At 39.7% G+C, this 19852-nt stretch overlaps 2 protein-coding genes across 2 annotated transcripts; one reads left to right on the plus strand and one right to left on the minus strand.

The window, feature by feature from the left end:
- The first annotated feature begins 1835 nt into the window (after nucleotides 1-1835).
- LOC124052880 (C-type mannose receptor 2-like) lies at nucleotides 1836-4750 on the plus strand. The gene is made up of 4 exons (XM_046377649.1): nucleotides 1836-2358; nucleotides 3455-3790; nucleotides 3898-3992; nucleotides 4146-4750. The coding sequence occupies exons 1-4, from the start codon at nucleotides 2112-2114 to the stop codon at nucleotides 4257-4259; spliced, it is 792 nt and encodes a 263-aa protein (XP_046233605.1). The 5' UTR covers nucleotides 1836-2111; the 3' UTR covers nucleotides 4260-4750.
- A 1144-nt stretch (nucleotides 4751-5894) lies between these two features.
- LOC124052883 (carnitine O-palmitoyltransferase 1, liver isoform-like) lies at nucleotides 5895-19601 on the minus strand. Its single transcript, XM_046377654.1, has 19 exons — nucleotides 19420-19601; nucleotides 14875-15022; nucleotides 13955-14094; nucleotides 13570-13741; nucleotides 13133-13236; nucleotides 12604-12739; nucleotides 12297-12374; nucleotides 11696-11803; nucleotides 11113-11200; nucleotides 9665-9860; nucleotides 9396-9584; nucleotides 9162-9267; nucleotides 8943-9059; nucleotides 8315-8479; nucleotides 7992-8120; nucleotides 7596-7751; nucleotides 7378-7491; nucleotides 6846-6938; nucleotides 5895-6258 (listed from the first exon to the last, which is right to left on the minus strand). The coding sequence occupies exons 2-19, from the start codon at nucleotides 15013-15015 to the stop codon at nucleotides 6133-6135; spliced, it is 2358 nt and encodes a 785-aa protein (XP_046233610.1). The 5' UTR covers nucleotides 15016-15022; nucleotides 19420-19601; the 3' UTR covers nucleotides 5895-6132.
- Between the last annotated feature and the right edge of the window lie 251 nt (nucleotides 19602-19852).

Here is a 19852-nt window from a genome sequence, read left to right on the forward strand (position 1 = left end):
ATCACCTTGGTCACGGTTACAAAGCTGAAACTTGATAAATGATTCAGTGGAGGAAAAGATAGACCAAAGACAATAAGAAAGTCATGAACATTAGCTTTTAGACATCTTTCTTCAAACTGAATTGGTTTTGGCAATTTAATCACAGATAAAGACCAGTCAGCTGGTAAAGTCCAGGAACTGTTTCCCTGTGGAATACCACAAAGTCAGTCCTTACCAGGTCAGTGAAAAAAGAGCAAGAATGCAACAATCTATATAACTATAGACATAGAAGGTAAAGCAAACCGGTTAAACATATTTACAGGGATTTATATCACACTGCTGTAACCACATGCCTTTTGAGGAGTCTTACAGATATGTTTGTGAAATGCAAACATGCCCTTGTGGGAATGACATATGCAAACAGAATTTCCATAAAGCTCTTTGGGAATGACAGAAACACAATATGAATGAGAGAAACACAGACTAACAACTTGCACAAGTCTACTTTAACTCTGACAAGAAAACATCTGTGCATAAGGTAAGAAGAATAATTTGAATATTTAGAATGATTAACAAAATAGTTATTGATATAGAATTAATATAGATTCTATATTAATATAAAATTACTCTGGCATACAATAAACAAGCCTTATGCTTAGCACTCTAAGGTCATGAGCAGTAATGTCTATAATTTTTTTCTATTTTTTATTAACCTGCAAACACTTTTCTATAATATTTAATTAATTCTTCAGTATATTCGGAGCCTATTCACATCTGGTTTTGCCCAATAACAGTCAAAGACCCAAACATATTTTGTTCCAGATCATATGAACCAGAGAAAAGCAGCAAAACACAAATCAACAAATCACATTTGAGAGGCACCAAACAGAATTAGTCTTTTTTTTCTTTCTTTCTTTCTTTTTTTTTTTTTTTTTTTTAAAAAAAAACAGCTTTCATTTTCTGTTAATTGACTAACTGATACAGATGTAGCTATGCAGATGTTGCTCTGTAACAAGACAGAAATTGAATCACTCTAGGCATGTATAATAGTCAAGGATTTTAACAGTAAAAGACAAAGGCAAAAAGAAGTAAACTGATAGTAAATTTCCAATTCATTCAGTGACTGATTGTGGCCTAGTAGATAACATTATCAAAACAACTTCAAAATATCCACCCTAGGCCTAAGTAAACTAAAATGCACATAGACAGCTGAGCCAACGTCACTTGACAAATTGACATGAACAATCAAAGCAGATATTTAAAGTTCTGTGCTCATTTTACTATTAACCCTCTATGACAATGGTGACACACCAGCAGACATGTCTGTGTTCACTGGAATGAGAGGCTGATGATCGTGTGGCCTTTTGTCTGGGGGGGTGTCCTTTAAAGTCCTTCAAAGAAGCCACATTAGACACAGTGAGCTTTAAGGGAGTCAGGAATAGTGGACCCCAAAAGGTCAAGCCAAAAAGACAGAGTCAACAGAGTAACATGTGCATGTGTGTTTGCATAGATGTCAACGGATGACGAAGTCTATATAACACATTCAAATGTGTGCTTCCTGCTTCCTTTTTCAAGGAGGACGCAAATCTGATGCCAAAAAGAAATTTTATGATGCATATATTATTAGGGACACCCAAGCTCCCCAGAAATAGAGGGAAATATTTTTATTCCCCCCAAAAATAAAAATTCATTCACACTCACCTGTGTTCAGCTGAATTAAAGGTATTATATATTTTAACAAAATAAGCTAACAAGCATTATACATGAGCTTTGTTCCAGTATTGCTGCATAAGAAAATCTTTGTTTGATTCCTCTAACAACTTGTATGGCATTTATCCCTTTATATACAAGGAAAAAAAATATGATCCATCTGGTGTTTTTGCTGCTAGCTTCAGGTAAGTGTCTTTGCATTAAATGAAATGATCGTGCAAAATTAAAATACATTTTGTTGCAATTGCAAGGCCTGCTGTAATTGGTGTTTTGATGGGTGTCCCTCTGCAGGCTGTTTCACTTTGTGTTTACACATTCAGCGAGAGTATCACCTGATCAACAAGGCTGAGACATGGGAGAAGGCCCAGAGTTACTGCAGAAAGAGCTACACTGACCTCGCTACCATTGACAGCCACGATGACATGACGAGGCTGGTTAACATGACAGCAGCCAGTGGTGTGACAGCAAATATCTGGATTGGTCTGAAAAAGAATGGGGCAGCATCTTGGTTGTGGTCTGTGGGGGCAACTCAGACCAGTCACGGAATAGCTGAATATACTAACTGGGCCACTTTACCTGATTCTACTCACAACTGTGGAGGCATGAAGAGTGATGGGAAATGGCTCAGTGCATTATGTGGAACAAACCTTCCTTTTGTCTGTCAGGACGGTAAGCAAGATGACCTTTATTTGATCAGTATTTCAGATAGGATGATAGCCTAATTCACCATCTTGACAAGGGTGCACCAGCTTTGCAGAAAGATTGGAAAAATTCACCCCAGATAGTTCCAAAGAAAAGCTCAGAAAAGTTGCCTTGCGCTGCTCTATAAGGTGGTGGAGGTGGAAGACCCATAATTTACAAAATGCACATCATGATGTGAAGATTTGAAGCTATAGTGATTGAGACCATAAACTCATTATGCAACAGCTTACTGAAGTGATAAATCAAGTGAGAAGTAGGCTCATTTCCTCATAAATTTACACACAATCTGACTTCTTTTCAAAAACTAATTGAGTCGCCCCCTGCTGGTCATTAGAAAGAATACAGGTTTAAGTCACATCTGTATTGGTTTCACTTATCACACCTGGAAGCAGGAGCTTACACTTTGTGTACTCTTAAAAGTAAGAAGATGCAAAGATGAGATTTATCCTTCATCAAAAGTCTTTTCAAACTGTACTGGTTGGTTTTATGAGAGAAAGTAGTGTAAGAATTTAGACTAAGTAGTTGTTTTGGCAAATGTTTATCTGGTTGATTGCTTCTCTTTGTCAAAGAGCAGCGCACAGTTGCATCCCTGAGCGTTTCTGTGGAACCTTACAGGACAGTCCAAAACAGTGCTAGCTGTAGCCTTATATTATATATTTTCCAGAATGTCAAAGTGTTCTTTTCTATGCATGCAGGGATATGTGTTTGATTCATTTAGGTGGAGTTTTACTTTAAGGTATCTTCAGAGTTATCTCAGATTGGGCTGGAGACATTTAATATACCTGGCAGGAAAAGTTCTGATGAAAGATGATATCAAGTTGCATTATGGGAACTGTAGGAACTGCATCAGTTTTGGAGCTTGATCCATACTAGAGACTAAGTGCTCTTCGATTTAGATCAACCTTTTTGAAATGTGAGCCTTCTACATCACCCATCATTATTAAAGTGTGATTTAAATCGCTGGAGAAACTCTGAAGTGCACCTTTAAGTGCATGCAGCAGCTTGAAAACACAAACACCCTCCAAACATTTTAATCTGACAGTACATTTTGCAATATTCACAGAGGATGGCTCCATGTATACGGTTTCTGAAAACAAACCTTGGAGGCAAGCCCAAGAGTACTGTCAACTGTATAACAGAGACTTGGTCAGTGTGAGGAGCCAGACTGAAAATCAAGCCTTACAGCAGATACTTAATGCGAGCGGGCCATCGTCATCCTCTTTCTGGATTGGTTTGTTCAGAGATGACTGGAAATGGTCGGACCAGAGTGACAGCTCTTTCAGATACTGGGAGAGCTCTCAGCCAAATAATGATGGAGCATGTGCATTGTACAACCCCTCTATCAAGAGATGGTACGACAGAGGTTGTGCTAACCCATATCCCTTCTACTGCTATAGTGGTGAGCAGCATGTACTGTATAGCAAATGTCACCATAAACATGATTTATTTGACAAAAGAAACTGAATGTATACTTGATGTAACATATTATGTTTTGTCTGACCACAGTAAAAGTCACGAGGCTGATTGTGAGGATGGAAATTAAGTCCAGTTCATTCTTTGACGTCAGTGACTCCACTTTGAGCGAAGCCATTTTGAGCAAGGTAAGTTTTTGTCTCCTCTAAAATTTTGGTGCTACTGCTTGTTTTCAAACACTGATACCAGTGATACTGATACCAGTTTAGACGGGGCACTGTGGTAGTGACATAATAATCAAGGCATGGTTTGTCAATGCTATTTCTGTCTTGTGTCCATAGATCCTAAAAAACTTTGAGTGGGTCAAGCTGCACTGGAGAGTCCAGCCAGGTGGGAAGGTGTTCAGCGAAAAACAGAAAAAGAAGATCAGTGAAGTCTGTGTGAAAGTGACATAGTTGAAGCTGCCACAAAGAGATTATCTGCAGTGTCAAACAAGACATTACAATTACCTCTGTACACCTGTATGGGCACTTCAAATGTGTAGTCGAGTTGAGTTGTTGTACACATTTTTCAAGTACTGATGAAGATAACTGACATTTTTCATGCTGACTTTCATATTATTAATTAGTTGTAGGTGTGCTGTGCCATTTTGCAACAAAATTCCATAGAACAGATACACTAACTTTTTCCCTTCTGATCAGTCAAGGGGAACTCCACTGATTTACAACAATAAAATCTCTTCAGAAGTGCTGGGAAGTACTACTACTACTACTACTGAGAAACAAGCTGTATAAGGCCTGCTGTGGCTCCAGAGGGAGCGTCATGAAATCCAATAAATTCCCTGAGGAGACAGGGTGGCATTTTGGGTAATGTAGGCACCAAGTTTTGAAAATGGAGGAGAATTTGTAGAATAAGAAAGTGAAAGACATACAGTGTCTGTGATTCTGCTGCATTGATTTGAGGTTCTTTGTTTTTTTTTTATATATGTCAATCATGAATCCAGCAGGAGAAGTGCAACTGTAAGTGTGGGATACTCCTTTTAAACCAACTAAAAAAAAACACTCAAGGTTTTTCTTCTTTGTAGTACGACTTTATGCTCCCTCATAATATTGCATTAAAAAGACTGACAATAGCAATACAATGAGGCAATCCTGAATGATCAAGAGTGAAAACAAAAAAGGTAATAATCAACAGAGAATAACAGGAATCTGTTTCCCTGGTAACACACCATCCATCGAAGCAGATGGCTTTGACCACAAAATGTCACTCAACAAGTAATCCCCATCTGACCCGCAGCTCTGCTTGAAACTGAAAACCTGCAGACAATGTTCATTACAATAGCTTGCATTGTTATAGTGCTGAGCTGATTTCAATAAGACATACAAAACAGATTTATGGATGGCAGTGAAATAACTGGACAACAGTATATTTTTTAAGTTAGCACGTTTGAAACCCCAACTGAGCACTGAAAGAAAATCCGACCGACTTTTTTAGTGAGTATAGTTTGAATATGTTTGAAAATAAAAAGTTGGCACTGAATATAATACCAGTTGAACAGCAATGCCAGTATATAAGTTTAATAGATTAATAATTAATTATTTCACTACATGTAAAAACAGTCTCACTCTCAGCACAGCATTACAATCAAGTGTTATAGAAAGCAGGTTTTTACACTATTGAGTAAATCCAAAGAAGTCACAGACTTCTAAGAGTTTAAAACAGCAATGTTGCATTCAAATGGCAGAAGCTGGATTCAGGATGTATCACACACCTCCAACTGCATTGTCCAAATAAATTCAACAACATAAAAATACTTCATGGTGTCACAACATACTGCAATCAAATGTATATCAAATTCAAACTCCCTGCAAAAGGTCAAGTGTTAGAGATATCAACCCTAACTTTGAGTGGTGCAATTCAGACTGGCCTTTAAATAACAATCAAACCATATGACGATACTAACTTTACTTTTAAGGATTAAGATTATTTTCTTCAATGGTTTGACTGTTAAAACCTAACTAAAACAACACACCTGTATCACATTTTTAAATTTGTTAGTCTATCGACCTTTTTCTTTCTCACACACCTACCACACAGCTAATATACATACACAAATACAGATGCAAATCGGTATAAACACCCTCTCCATTACACCGGTTTCCCCACAGAGTTGTCTCTGGAATATCGCTTGCTGGCTGTAAAATTCTCCCAATGCATGAGGAAAAAACAAAACAAAACAAAAATCGAACAAACAAAAAAAAAATGTCTTTCCTCACTTTGTAGCATGACATTCCTTCCTTTCAGCATCGGTTTCCCCTGAGTAACTGCCTACAGGTCTTTCTTGACCTCTGGCCGAGTCTCTTCTGTCTTGCTGGGCTCTTTTTGGTTGGGACTCAGCAGCTGTAGCAGGTCATGCAGGGCTTTTCTGAGCTGAGCACCAAACTTACGGGCATCCTGGAAGGGAAACACAAGAAATACTGAGCAAAAAAAAAAAGGAGGTTGTACTGAATGTCACCTTTTTAACACTCAAAGCTTATGTTCGTGTTCTTGAGTGAAGCTTCAAACGTCTGTTGTCATATTTCACCATCAACATCTTCACCCTAAAAAAAAACAACCCTCCATCCAAATAAAGTGATTTATCAGCTTAAATGGAGCACCAAGAAAATACGACCTTAAGAATTTACTATAATAGTGCTACAAGAATAGTGGTATCTCCTTCAAAGAAACATGTGTGTGCTTGTGCAGTGTGTGGTTAAGCTAGATTAGATTAATTTTTTTTAACTCTCAAACACTCACATCAGTATTTGCCTCAAGAATCCAGCATCAGTCTGGCTAAATGTTCAGTTTAAGTGATGCTACATTTTTCCTACAACACAACTCTAAAAAGGACTGAAACAATAAATAGACTTTTAAGGACAAAAAAGTAATGGACAGCATAAAAAGAAAAAGTCAGTCCAGATACAGTAATTCCTGCCCAGAGTTGAGGAGTTTATTTTCTGCCCTTTTCCTATGCAGCATCAAATTATTTCATTAAAACTCACGGTGTCTGGACATGAGTGCTTGCACGAGATGTGGAAGTTAATCACGTTCTCTCCCAAAATGCTGTAGGACACCCCATAACCGTCATCAGACACCTGGAAGAGATACACAAAATATTTATACTCATGGCTGCTCAGTGACTATGAGAACAAAAAGCCACTTTCAAAGAAAAAGAACCTGTGTTGTAAAGGCAAGAAATACTTCAAAACAAACAACAAAACTATTAGTTTATGTACTTCTGCAGTGTCAAAACTACAAACTAGAATTTTAAGAAATTTCCTCAAAGCTTTCCTAGGATATCACATTCGCATGAATAACAGACAGATGGGCAGACAAAGAGTGAAACTAACAGAGTGAATGAGGACCCACTACAGTAAAAGCTACTGTATGGCATAAAATGCAAATGTAGTTACATTTAAAAAAAAAAAAAAAGTAGAGTTACATCATATAATGGCAAAATAAGGGTGTTTATTTCAGGTTTCCAGCTTATCCATAACATGAACAGCTTAATGAGAGGCTGACTGAAACACTGACCGGTCCAAAGCCCCCTCCACAGGAGAGATACTCTGGGTGGTTGACTACGTCAAACAGCTCCGGCAGCTGGAATGGAGTCTGACTTGTGGACAGCCGCCAGGGCTCAGACAGCACCTGAAACACCCACAAGAGGCCATTGTATCAGTTCGCTGATGTTGCTGCTGTAGAGACTAAACTGCACAGTATGATAAATAAAGTGAAAAAAGAAGGATTTAAACCTCTTTCAAGAAAGGAGACTCCACTCCGAGGTATTTGGATACCACGTAGAGGCAAAAGAGGTGTCTGTCGATTCCAGCACCGGTCATAGCCATGCGGTATAGTTGTTGGTGCTTTTCTGTTGCTGTGCGGAACAAACGCCTGCACACATCTGCTGCCTGTTGGAGAATTGCATGAGCGGCATGACTGCTTGATGTAGCACACATTAAAAATAGCCACTAGATGATTTATGCAAGGAAAATAACAATTAGACATAATCATTTGCAATGCAAATTCAATTTGATCAGAGCACTCTCAATCATCCTCTTCTGAGTTACTATTTATATACTTCACCAAAAAATGACCTCAAGCGCTGCGCAGAAATGATGAAAATCAAGAGACGGTTCCAGCAATCTCACCTCTCCACCCTCCAGCGCTCGGATGAAGGCACAGCTCTCATTGGTGCAGGAGCGAACGGTCTCGGTCCTGCCCTCCCTGAACAGACGGGTCATCGAGGCTTCGTATGTAAGACAGAACGTCCTTCGGTTCTGGAACACAGAGACAAAACTCACATGCAACAGATAATATTGACAGTCACAAGTTCAGTGTACAAACATCCAATGTAGTGCAGAGTGTACAGCCAAACCAACAGATGGACTGCCTTTGTGTTGATCATGTTGGTGTATCCATGTATATAAAGTATAACCACATACGGTGTGTTCTACTTCAGGGGGAGGCTTACCCTGTAGTAGGTCAACTGAAGAGCCATCTGAATGAAGGCATCTGGACTGACTCGACACTTCTTGATCTTTAGTTTGCCAAAGTCTTGGAAGGCAAACACGTGGAGCTCCACATCGTCAGCCAGGGCCTGGGCAACTGCCAGAGACTGGGAAATCTGCTCCTCACACTGAAACAACACATCCAAACGTCAGTCGGACTGAGATACCTATAACCACTGCACTGTGGTTTCAAAAGAATAAGTTTTTACATGTTTCAACTGAATTGACTCTTGTCTCTTGAATCTAGGAAGTGATTTTAAAAATGAACACAGTGGTTAAAATAATCCAAATACAATGTATTGGTAGTGTGCTCAGAACTTAAATGAATAATCTAATACAGATTATCAGGTGCTGGAAAGTGTATCTTTTAGACCTTTGAACGGAGCCAAGCCACTTGTTTCCTCCTGCTTCCAGTCTTTATGCTAAGCTAGGCTAACTGCTGATCTTCTCATTTAATTCTCACACCAACACCAAGAAACATATTTAAAAAAAATGTTGAACCACTTGTGATCTTATAGTTTCAGTATGAGCATAATGTGACTTATGATAGCTAAAGGAAAGCTAAAGAAAATGTGTGAATGAATAACTAACTTCTGGCGGAATTTCCCAGTTCAGCTTCTGTGGTCGTGGTAATGATGAATCCACTTCTCCTTTGCAGTGACCCTCTGCATTGTAACCGAGCTGGAAACAGTCGGTGGCCAACATGTACTACAAACATATAATAATTATGTGTTATCCGAAGTGGTGGCCCCATTACAAGACAAGTTAACAACAACAGTATGTACCCTACTTTTCTTTCATACTCCTTACCTCCCATAAGTGTGATACAACTGGCCCATCAGCCCACGAGTGCTCTGCATTTATGCCATTCTTGCCATTCTTGTAGTAAACAACAGAGAAGGACTTGTCAAACCACCTGCATGACAACGAGACAATGACTGAAGGCTGTATGGAAATTACAACAATTCAGCAACAAAACATTTTCATACTACACTTATTATACTCTTGCTCACATGACAGTGATCAGTTTTGTGTAAAAATTACCTGTCGTAACATTTCCCATGCAGCAAGGATTTGGCGTAGCGATCTAAACTACCTGCTGGGTCATCTCCCATCATGCCCTGTTCATCATCATCCAGGGTCACAAAGAAGGCAGCTTTTTCAATGCAGTCCAGAGAGCGTTTATTGACCCCACTGCTGAAATACTTCATCCTGGCTTTAGCCCAAGGGATTCTGGGAAACATTTCAGAGGGAAGCGATGAATGTGCTGTGTAGTCCACGCGATTTAAGCAATGGTGACTTGTCAAACTGACCTGTCTCCAGCGGTCAGGGCTCCCAGTTTTGCCTCTCCTGTGGAAGGAGGTGAAGCGTCGTCAAGGATCCTCTGAATTTGGAATTCAATCTCCCTGGGGCACAGGAGTCTGCCTGCGTGGTACACCCTAAGACGAAAGTAGCGACCCCTGTGGTACACTGCTACATAGTCACTGTCCTGCCAATGCTGCACAGTATCTTCACACACAAAAGAAAGAGGAAAAAAGAGGGGAACGTATTATTATTTAGTCAAAAACCATGTCATGGACACACAAATATCAGAATGCTGTGCTTAAATTGTGGATTCCTGTCTGCCTTGTGCTGAAGTTGGTTCAAAACCTGTCTGCAGAGCGAACCAGCAACAGTATTACTGCCCTCTACAAACACTGATTAGATCTTCTTTACTGACACAAACAACTGAGCATCTTTTTCAAGGATAAAATGTTACATGGATTGACATGAAAGAAATGTTGTGTCACTCTACTCTCCAAGGGATAGTTTAAGGTTCACCTAACCTACCGTGTGCTTCCAAGATGACTTAAAGCCTACTTTACAAATGAAGGAAAGAAGACATACTACAGGAGGCATAACTGAGTAAAGATGAATTTGTGTTTATTTTCATTGTGACTAATTTGAAATTGCTGCCCGAGTGACTATTAAGATTTTGACGCATTTACTGTATATGTGACAGGGATGTATCTTCATTTCTAATTATACATAGTAAAACATGTCAGGCACATTTCAGTTGTTATTATACTGGCTTGACACTTAGAAATCTAAAAACTAGGTTTGGGCCAATTGTGTAAAAATATAAATACTACCTGTTAGTGTTCCAGGGATTCGACAAGTGTCAAACATCCGCTCAAATTGATAGGAACAGCAAGGAACTGCAGACCTCAACAACCACTGAGCGGGATAAAAAGAATTGGCCAGTACAAGAAAAGGAAGAGGGAGAGAGAAAGAGAGGAAACAAAATGGATGATAAGTACAGGAGAGTGTTGGGTTGAAATAAAAAGAGAACCAGGTAAAGAGAAAGAAGAAAAGATGAGAAAACCAAGTGTGTGGGCAGGAGAAAGCCTTTCCAGAAAACCTAGACACACCTGAGGTGAGATCAGAAGGCCACAGGACACAGATGGGAGATGACAAAATGGGCTGTATAGCAGACATATTATGACTCAGTGAATCACGCTTTGCTTGAGACCATATACATGCATACACACACACAGACAATTTTCCATCCCACACTTTAACCTCAGAGAGTTCAGAAATCTGCCTCATCATCTCTGAGGCAGTGGTGTGTTAGCAATGCTCATTATGTAGTCAGAAATAGGTGCCGGCTTTCTCGATGAAGCTAACTGCTCATGTTCAGACAGCATCATGTATCACATATCAGCACTGTGTGAAACGCCACAGTGAGTGTCTATGTGTGTGTACATGTTTGTCTCTTTACCAGTCTCCTCTCCAGGAGTGCGTGTGGTGTTGAAAATCCTCTCACACTGAGCTGCACACAGAGGAATGACAGTGCCGGGTATACGACTCTGGGGAAACGGAGAGGAGAAGCCGTAGGAGAAGAACAGAGGACAGCAGAGTAGGAAGCGGAGAGTCAAGCAAAAAGAGGAAGAACGAGGAAGGTAAATAAAGAGAAATCAAGGAGAGGTTGAAAAGAGTACAAAAACAAAGGGGTGAGAGATGAGCATGGTATGACATGAGGGGAATGTCGGCACATAAACATGAAAACTAAAAAATGAATGGAGCTGCGCATGCTGTCTATGATAAATGATCAAGCCACGCAAACGCTGATGGGTGAATGTCATTCACACAGTCAGAACACACCCAAGACACGGATGGTCTTGTACATTTGTATTGTAATTATTGACCAGAACATCATATTTTGAATGTTCCACAAAGAAATATCCCAACGTTTCAAAGAGACATTTGATTAACAAGTCTTCTGTTCCCATGGAAAAGAAACATGAATAATGAACAGCTCCCTGTATATGGAGCAGCTGGGGCTGACTGGTGGTTAAACTCACAGGTTTAATTTCTTCTTTGTTGAGTTTGCGGCGATACAGGAAGAATGCGTAAATGTTGTTGCCTGCCCTGGCTGCTTGGATGGGTGTAGGTGTCACATACAAGAAGTCCTAGAGAGAAACAGAGACAGGAAGTCAGCAGAAGGGATAAGCATGAGCGATTATCGTCCAAATAAAAAAATCTGTATGGACGTCTGTGATTACAGAACCGAGATTCAATTCCTTCAGTTAGTAATGCTGTGGTTCCCTTGATCAAAAACACAAAGGACTGTTTATGAAACACGTTTGAGGAAATTGATGTTTTAGAATCAATGATATTCACATTCTTGGTATTATATGGGTGGATTAATAAAAACAAGAGCGTCTTAGTTAAAGCACTTAAAACAAACCACACATCCATTATTTTCCAGTCCATATGACAAACAAATGCTCACAAATGATTCACAGAATGAATCCTCTAATATCTCTAAAGCCATTAAACAGAGTAAATGAAACAGGAAAAGTCAGTATGTCAAGCAGTACCCTGACACCAATCCAAAAAGAGGACTACACCATATTGGACTGGAATTTCTAACACCAAAGAGATAAAAAAAAAAATGTATACCATGCCATAATAGTTACTGTTGACCATTATGGGGCTTCGTCCACGTAGATAAACATATTCCTCCCACCAGTCAGTAACCTGAGGAATTAAAACACAAAGATATCTTGTGAGAAAGGTAATATTGCAGCCAACTGGCAGTCACATCACTTGCATATTCAGACAGGATAAATAATTCAAACCACAGAACCTCACAAAGGAATAAATTGTTAATGGGATTTTAAATGTCCTTTGGACAGCTTTGCTTTGGACATTTAAGAGACGTGTTATGTTGCCAAACGTAGCCTGAGCATTGTGGTTGACCACTTACATAGTTGGCAGCCCAGAGAGCTTTGAGTTTGAGGTACCACTGCAGGCGGTTACCGAGGCTGCTCTCAAACTCCGCTCCCAACTTGGTCATGCGTTCATACTGTGTATCATCCAACAGCGGACGCACTGATTCCAATTAATAAAAAAAAAAAAAAAAAAAAAAAAGAGATGTGCAAAAAGAAATTCAGTTAGAAACAAAATGGCCAACAGGATTAGAAAATATTTATATAAAGGACACCTACAGTGATGTGGAGTTTTCTACCATGACAACAAAACACAGTTGTTGTAATACCAAATCTCCTTTCAATTACATCTTCTCTCATCTGTCACATATACATAAATTTATATGTTGTGCATTTTTCAACATTTCTCAACTAGCTGACACAGCCAGATAAACAAAAAAATCCAAACAATAACAAAGGAAATTTGGTGCAACCAAGGCAGAAAATGATTAATGTGAGAAAGTGATCCATCTGTTTCATGGTTAGCGATCAGTGTGTTGTCATTTCCTCTTCTTCGTGTGACGTCTCACCCTCTTGACTGTTTCCTTGATGGCAGGCACAGGGAGGTTTGGCAACGAACCCTGGTAACTGTAGAGCAGAGGCTTTCTGCCAGAAAAGATCCGCACCAACGCCTGGCAAAGAAACATTCAGAGAACAAACACACTCAAAATAATAAAGTGAGGACACACCTAGGGCTAATTTTTTATTTATGCTAATTCTTTTTAACAAGCAGATTTGCAGAATATAATATTCCATGAAAACAAAATGCTTTAGAAATAAAGCAACAACAATCTTTTCTGAACAAGAGGATCATTCACTGTTGAAGCACAGTGAGCAGTTTTTTCTTACAGCAAAAACATTCTGTAGCATATGTGGACTCACTATGCTTCAGATTAGATTACACTGGGCTAACTCTATTTTTAACTATAGCATAAAAAAAGTAAAAAGTAGAAGATAACACTGACCACCCAGACTTTGGTGGTATTGGACATCTTGCCATGCTGCTCGAATATCCAGCGGTGGTAGGAGAGGAGCTGCTTGAGGCACAGACGCATGGTAAAGATGAGCAAGAGCCAGAGCATGGTGCTGAAGAGCACTGCTGACACCAACGCCTGGCACTGGGTGCTCATAGACTGGCTGGGAATAGTGGGAGAAGATGGACAGATGGATAAGGGGGGGGGGAGAGGGAGGAAAAAGCAACAGTGAGTGAAACAGATGACTGAATAAAGATGAACAGGGCCAGGAGCAAAAGAACACACATAAGAATGGATAGGAAGAGAAGTATTTTTATCTTAATTAAAAAAGATTAATCATTAACTCAAACCATATCATGGCCACAAGATGTGTTACCTGACTGGCAGGTGCTCCTGTATCTTGGCTATGAGTCCCATGGACGGGTCGGAGCGAGTGTACATAGTAGCCAGGATTGCTATAACCACAAAAAGCCAGGAGGAGGGACTAGCAGGATATGCTCCTGTTATCACACTGTTCTGTTAATGTGAGAGAAGAGAAATTGATTTGGAATCCCATTCTTCCTGTTTATGATCAGAACAGTGACATACCCACTGGTGATTCAGTTATGATCAGATTAATGCATGTCATATAAATGTTCAGTTCTGAGAATCTCAACTGCATTCAGCTCAGTGTCAGACATTAACCTGATTTCTACAACAGATTACCAGGAATTTAATTGTTATTTTAAGGCTTCTGTAGCAGGTGCATGTCTACCTTAACACACATCAAACATCAGTTCAGTTTTTATTCACACAGTTTCTGAAAATGAATGAGCAGTGGAAGTGAGGATCAAACAAAGACATGAGGATACCCACAAACAATGAGTGTGTTACAATGTGTGGGGTTCATTATTGATTCATGTAGTCCACACGTTCCAACAGCAAAAAACTCATTGAGAGCCAGGTCTCTTTTCAGGAATGCCCTGTGTACAGTGTTACACAAAACCAAATAACTAAAATACAACACTTTACACAGACTATAAAAGTATTATTTAAGTAGCAATGAAGAAACCTGCAAATTGAGATGAATGAGCAGAAAATCATGACATGCACAGCCCAATAGAACAGAATACTTGAAAAATTCTTCAATATTAAACACTGACATAGATGCAAGTGCCAACACGCAGAGTGGAATGAAAGCAGTAATAAGAAGGAGGAAGAGGCACATTCCTGTGATTATTATAGACGGACACAGACACAGGCTAAGCACCAACAAACAAAAGAGACAACAGGCATAAAGAGTAGAGTTGGAGATACCTTGAGTCTGATGATACGCTTCTTCCACGAGCGCACACCAGAGAGGTAGATCTCAGTGAGGGCCTGGTGGGACAGCTGCACATCGATGCCCTCCAAAGTGACGGTGAACTGGAAGGCCACCGCTTGGTGGGCTTCTGCCATGGCTGCTCTGTGCATTACAGGGGCAGAAGGGAAGACAGAGCAAAAAGCAAGAGAAGAGGAAAAAGAAACTGTCAACTGAAGTAGTCAGTCAACCTAAAAAGCAAGAGGAAATGTGTGTGTCCCGCCTTTCGAGTCAAACCTCAAACACCTTAAATACAAGTAAACTAATGAACATGGTGAAGCTACTGACCTCAGGGGAAAATGGAAATCATGCACAAATACTTGCATTCTTAAGAGACAAATGTGCTAGCAGTTGAAAGCAGCCCAGCTAAGATGTACAAACAAACTTGTTTAAATGCCTGATGTGGATTATTGGCATTTAAACATACAGGATTAGCCTGCAGTCAAACGGTCTTTGAAGGTTAAATATACGACAGTCACTATAGTACCAGCACCTCAAACAAACAACCAACCAAAAAAGCAAGTCGTTCATTTAATAAAGTTGAAAAAAATAAAACAATAATAATAAACAGTATCACGATTCAGCATCAAGATTCTGTTACTGCAAAACCCATTTCTCACCTAAAATGTATTCAGAAACATATCTTTGTGTACTGCTGTAATACAAGTATAGAAACATACCAAACTGCTGTGATGCTATATTAATATTCAAAAATCAATTGTAAGACACCCAATATTCTCCTTTTTCATCTTTTTGAAACAAAAATGAATGAAATCTTCTGCCACACAGTGAAGATAATTCTTGGCTTGGCTACTCAAGTGTCACTTTTACTACACCAGGACCACTTGGTCACTGTTGTGGGAGTTTGTGTTTAGACACAACACACAATACATCCAATGAGACCTCGATTGTGACATTTGGGCTCTCTGGAGGCCCGTTAAAACAATGGGCACATGGGTAAGAAGCTGCTTTTTACACCATATGACCCACTTAATAGCATGACAGCATGCAAGCTGTCAACACGGAAAATAAACAAAATGAATCATGTAAAAAGCAAACAGCAACGTCCTTTTTGCTTTGTGATTTCCGATCACAATTCATATACGCAACTGCACTGCAGAAGCTGATGGCTAACTGGGCCCTGAAGGTGGTATCAAGTGCCGTGAAGGCACTTACAGATGATTCATCAAATTGGTAAGGAACTGCAAAATGCATGTGCGTAGGCCTGGCAAAACACATCCATCTTATGCATGTGCATTTTTTTAGAGAAGCTCAAAAGAGACATATTATTTATGAGTCCTTTCAAAAGTCAGCTTGAAATTTGTTAGGAAAGCGCTGACTTGCTGCTGATGTGACTGTGTATTTTGTTTAAGGCAATAGCTGCTTCTCTTCACAAAGGGAATTGATTTTCCTCCACAAATAGGCTATGGATAATGCCCTGAGGTTTAGTCACTGTGACACTGGACTGCACTCCTGTGGAGGCCATGTCTGCTCTATTTGTGTGTGTTTAATAAGGCTAACACATGGACATCAAATTCCCTCATTGTCCCTAGGCCCCAGTGAGGTTCTGCTCTTTCGGTTAAATCTGGCAGATACAGTCGTGCCTGTGCCAAGGACTTATGGCAGTAAATTTCAGGCTTTTCTCTCAGTGCCAACACACAACACACCTGCTTTGTTCGGGGCTGCACCTACACTGAAGGAGCCTCTACATTTTATTACCAATATGCATTAGACAGGAGTAAATGTTTAATGAACTTAATGTGCATTGACAGAGCTGTAAACCTTATCATCTCTTTGACTTTGATTCACAGTTCACTTAGAACTTAGACTTTAACTGCTGTATAATGACTGCCAGGCAATGATACAGCTTAACAATGATATAGTATAAATTAATAGCACAATTAACAATGTAAGTGGGCTATGAATAATAAGGACTTACAGGTTCAAGGTTCAAGGACTTACAGAGTTAAAGTTTTCCTACAGCACTAACACAATGTTGTATTTGCTTACTTGCTTCATTTATGGACTACAGATCAACTTAACAAATTTGCAATGTGGTCTTTGGAAAACTTTGAGCCAGAAAGCCAAAGCGGATAAACAGCAGACAGTGGGTTCAGAGCAGGAAGAGAGGAGGAAGAACAGAAGAGCACAGAACCAATGTGAGTAACCTAGTTAAAAGGTAAGTACCTGAGGTGTTTAGAAAAGTAAAAGCAAAATTAATGGAGCATGGAAGCCCACAGAAATACCCAGTGCACTCGGTCTGAGATATACACTGATCAGCTGCAACATTAAAACCACCTGCTTAATATTTTGTAGGTCCCCTTTGTACTGACAAACACCTCTGACCTGTCAGGAGAAGGGACACAGGAGCTCCGGGGGAGTTTTGCGGTCACCACCATTGGAATATTGGACCCTTTGGATCCTGTGCATTGAGGGTGTGGCCTCCAGGGTTGGGGGGGGGGGGGTGTATTTGGTCTGCAATGTTTAGCTGAGTGGTGTGTGCCAGAGAACATCCACATGACTGCCAGAATCCAAGGTTTTCCTGCAGAACACTGTAGTGTCACCTGTTTGTGGCTTTAATGTTGTGGCTGATCATTGTATATTTAAGGCCTAACAACCTGCATACCTACCTAACACAGAAAGTAGAGCCTGACTGATACTGGATCATACTGGTTCGGCTCCAAAGTGGAGGGGAGGTATGTGGTTACTACTGCTGCTGCTCACTAACTAATGACAAATGACTTTAGTTTTAGTGCATAGCAGTAAACTTAAACACAAAATAAATGGAAATGACAATCTTCTCCAGCTTCAACCAGGTATCTGTACATTCTCTTTAAATTAGAACACCTATTTGAAAAAATGAAAACAAACTAAGCTTCACATTTAGATGCATTGTTCTGCTGTTTGATTGCAGCAGTTTGTTTTGTGGCCGTTTGCCCTCCAGGAAAGACAGTTCAGCTAAAGAAGAATACTGTCAGGTTATGGTTATCATGCTCACGTTGTATACATATATATTATTTTTAAATTGATTTCACACCCAAAACCACAACAACAAGAACAACAAAAAAACCCACAAACAAATATCCTACACAACCTGAATACCTGACAACCAATACATTAAGCCAAGATTACATGCTGGCCACTGTGGACACAGTCTCTCATTAGGAGCTAACACTCTCAAATAAAGGAGATTTGAATGTAAAATCAAATACTGCTTGTCATTTATGCTATCCACATCATATATACTCATTATTAAGAGACGGATGTCAGAATTTTCTCCCCACAGTTGAGTTTTTCTTTTTCTTTTTCTGAGGGGGTAATAATACCCTTTTTAATTTTGTAAAGAACGGTTCACCTTAAAGTCAAAAATGATTTTCCCCCTTACCTGTAGTGCTATTCATCCTTCTAGATTGTTTATGTGCAAGTTGCAAATGTTTGGAGAAACAGACTATAGTTGTTTACTTTCTCTTACCTTAGTAAACCAATTGGCACTTCCTTCTGCGTGGCGATATAAACAAGAAAAAGTTCCTACATGAAACTCACAACAAATTCTGTGGAGTATCTTCAGTTACTGGATCATAATGTCTGTATTTTGGAGGGAACTGTCCCTTTAAATCATCATGCTCAAGGCTCAGTCAGAGCCAGCCTCCAGCTCATACCATACTCATACTACATTCAATTAATTCAATCAAGACATGTGATCATAATACTACAACTGACTCTCATTGGTCTTTTCATGAGAGCAGAGTTTTAGATTTGAACTCAAATTTTTACTTACAACATCGAGGACTCCTTGTTACACTAATAAGCCTGACTGATCAACTCCTCACTGTGGAGCTCCCTTGGTATGAATCTCTAGCAAAGATCACTACCATCATTTAAACTTCACATCATCATACTTTATGATACTCTCCACTTCAGTGGAGGAATGCACAAGTGTACACTGGTAAGTCTAAGCCTACAGAAATATGTCAGACAAATTGAGAGGATTCCTAAAAACAAATAATATTTCAGCCCTTTAAGCCAGGTCAGCATCAGAGAGCAGACAGGGATTGAATGAAGGGGTTGTTAGAGATAAGCTAGCTAACACTGACATCTTAGCAAAAAATAACGCCAAAAAAAACGTGCAATTCGTGAACACAAAGTAAAATTTTGACTCAGCAGTAACGCAGCAACAGTATTAATCATATTTAAGTATTTATTTATCAACCTCGTTTCATTATTATAAACGACGCCGTGTGTAGCTCCACATTAATGTTAGCCGTAATAGTACAATTATGAAAAGTCAACTGGCATACATTAACGTTTGTTGTCGTTTAACGGCGTTTAACGTTTTAATGGGAATTAATGCTAGCTGCGGCTAATGCTGGCTAGCCCAGCACCCAGCCCATTATGTAGTTAGCTAACGTTATACACAAACGGCTGCTGACAGGGCTCATGGAAAGACTGTCTGCGTCTTCACTGCAAGGCACTACAACATTTTCAGACGTCTGTTAGCATACCTTTTCTCGTTTACAGGGGGGGGGGCGAAGTTTCTACAGTCAAGAGAAGCAGAAACCGACTGTTAACTTCTAACGTCGACCAGGCGCCCGGACTCTATTGCTGTGGTGTCATCCCTCCTCTCGACTGAACAACTGTACCACAGATGCTCGCCTGGATGGAGCTGATGCTGCCTTCAGTGACTCTCGGACATTTCAACATCAGGCAGAGACAGCGATGTCGCTGATGCTTGAGTTGGAAGCCATGGAAGCCATGTCTACATCCGATGGGAAAAAATTCCTACTTTTATTTGACTTTCTCTGTAATATAAAATAAAATGTGGATGTTATATGTTTTGAATATATTCAATAGCAAAAAGAAAAGAAAATCTATCCTTTACATTTTCAGTCCTGACAAGTCCTTTTTCTGGAGCTTTCATCCACATCTGACATTATT

Source organism: Scatophagus argus, chromosome 21, assembly GCF_020382885.2.
Source record: "Scatophagus argus isolate fScaArg1 chromosome 21, fScaArg1.pri, whole genome shotgun sequence".
Lineage (NCBI taxonomy): Eukaryota > Metazoa > Chordata > Actinopteri > Scatophagidae > Scatophagus > Scatophagus argus.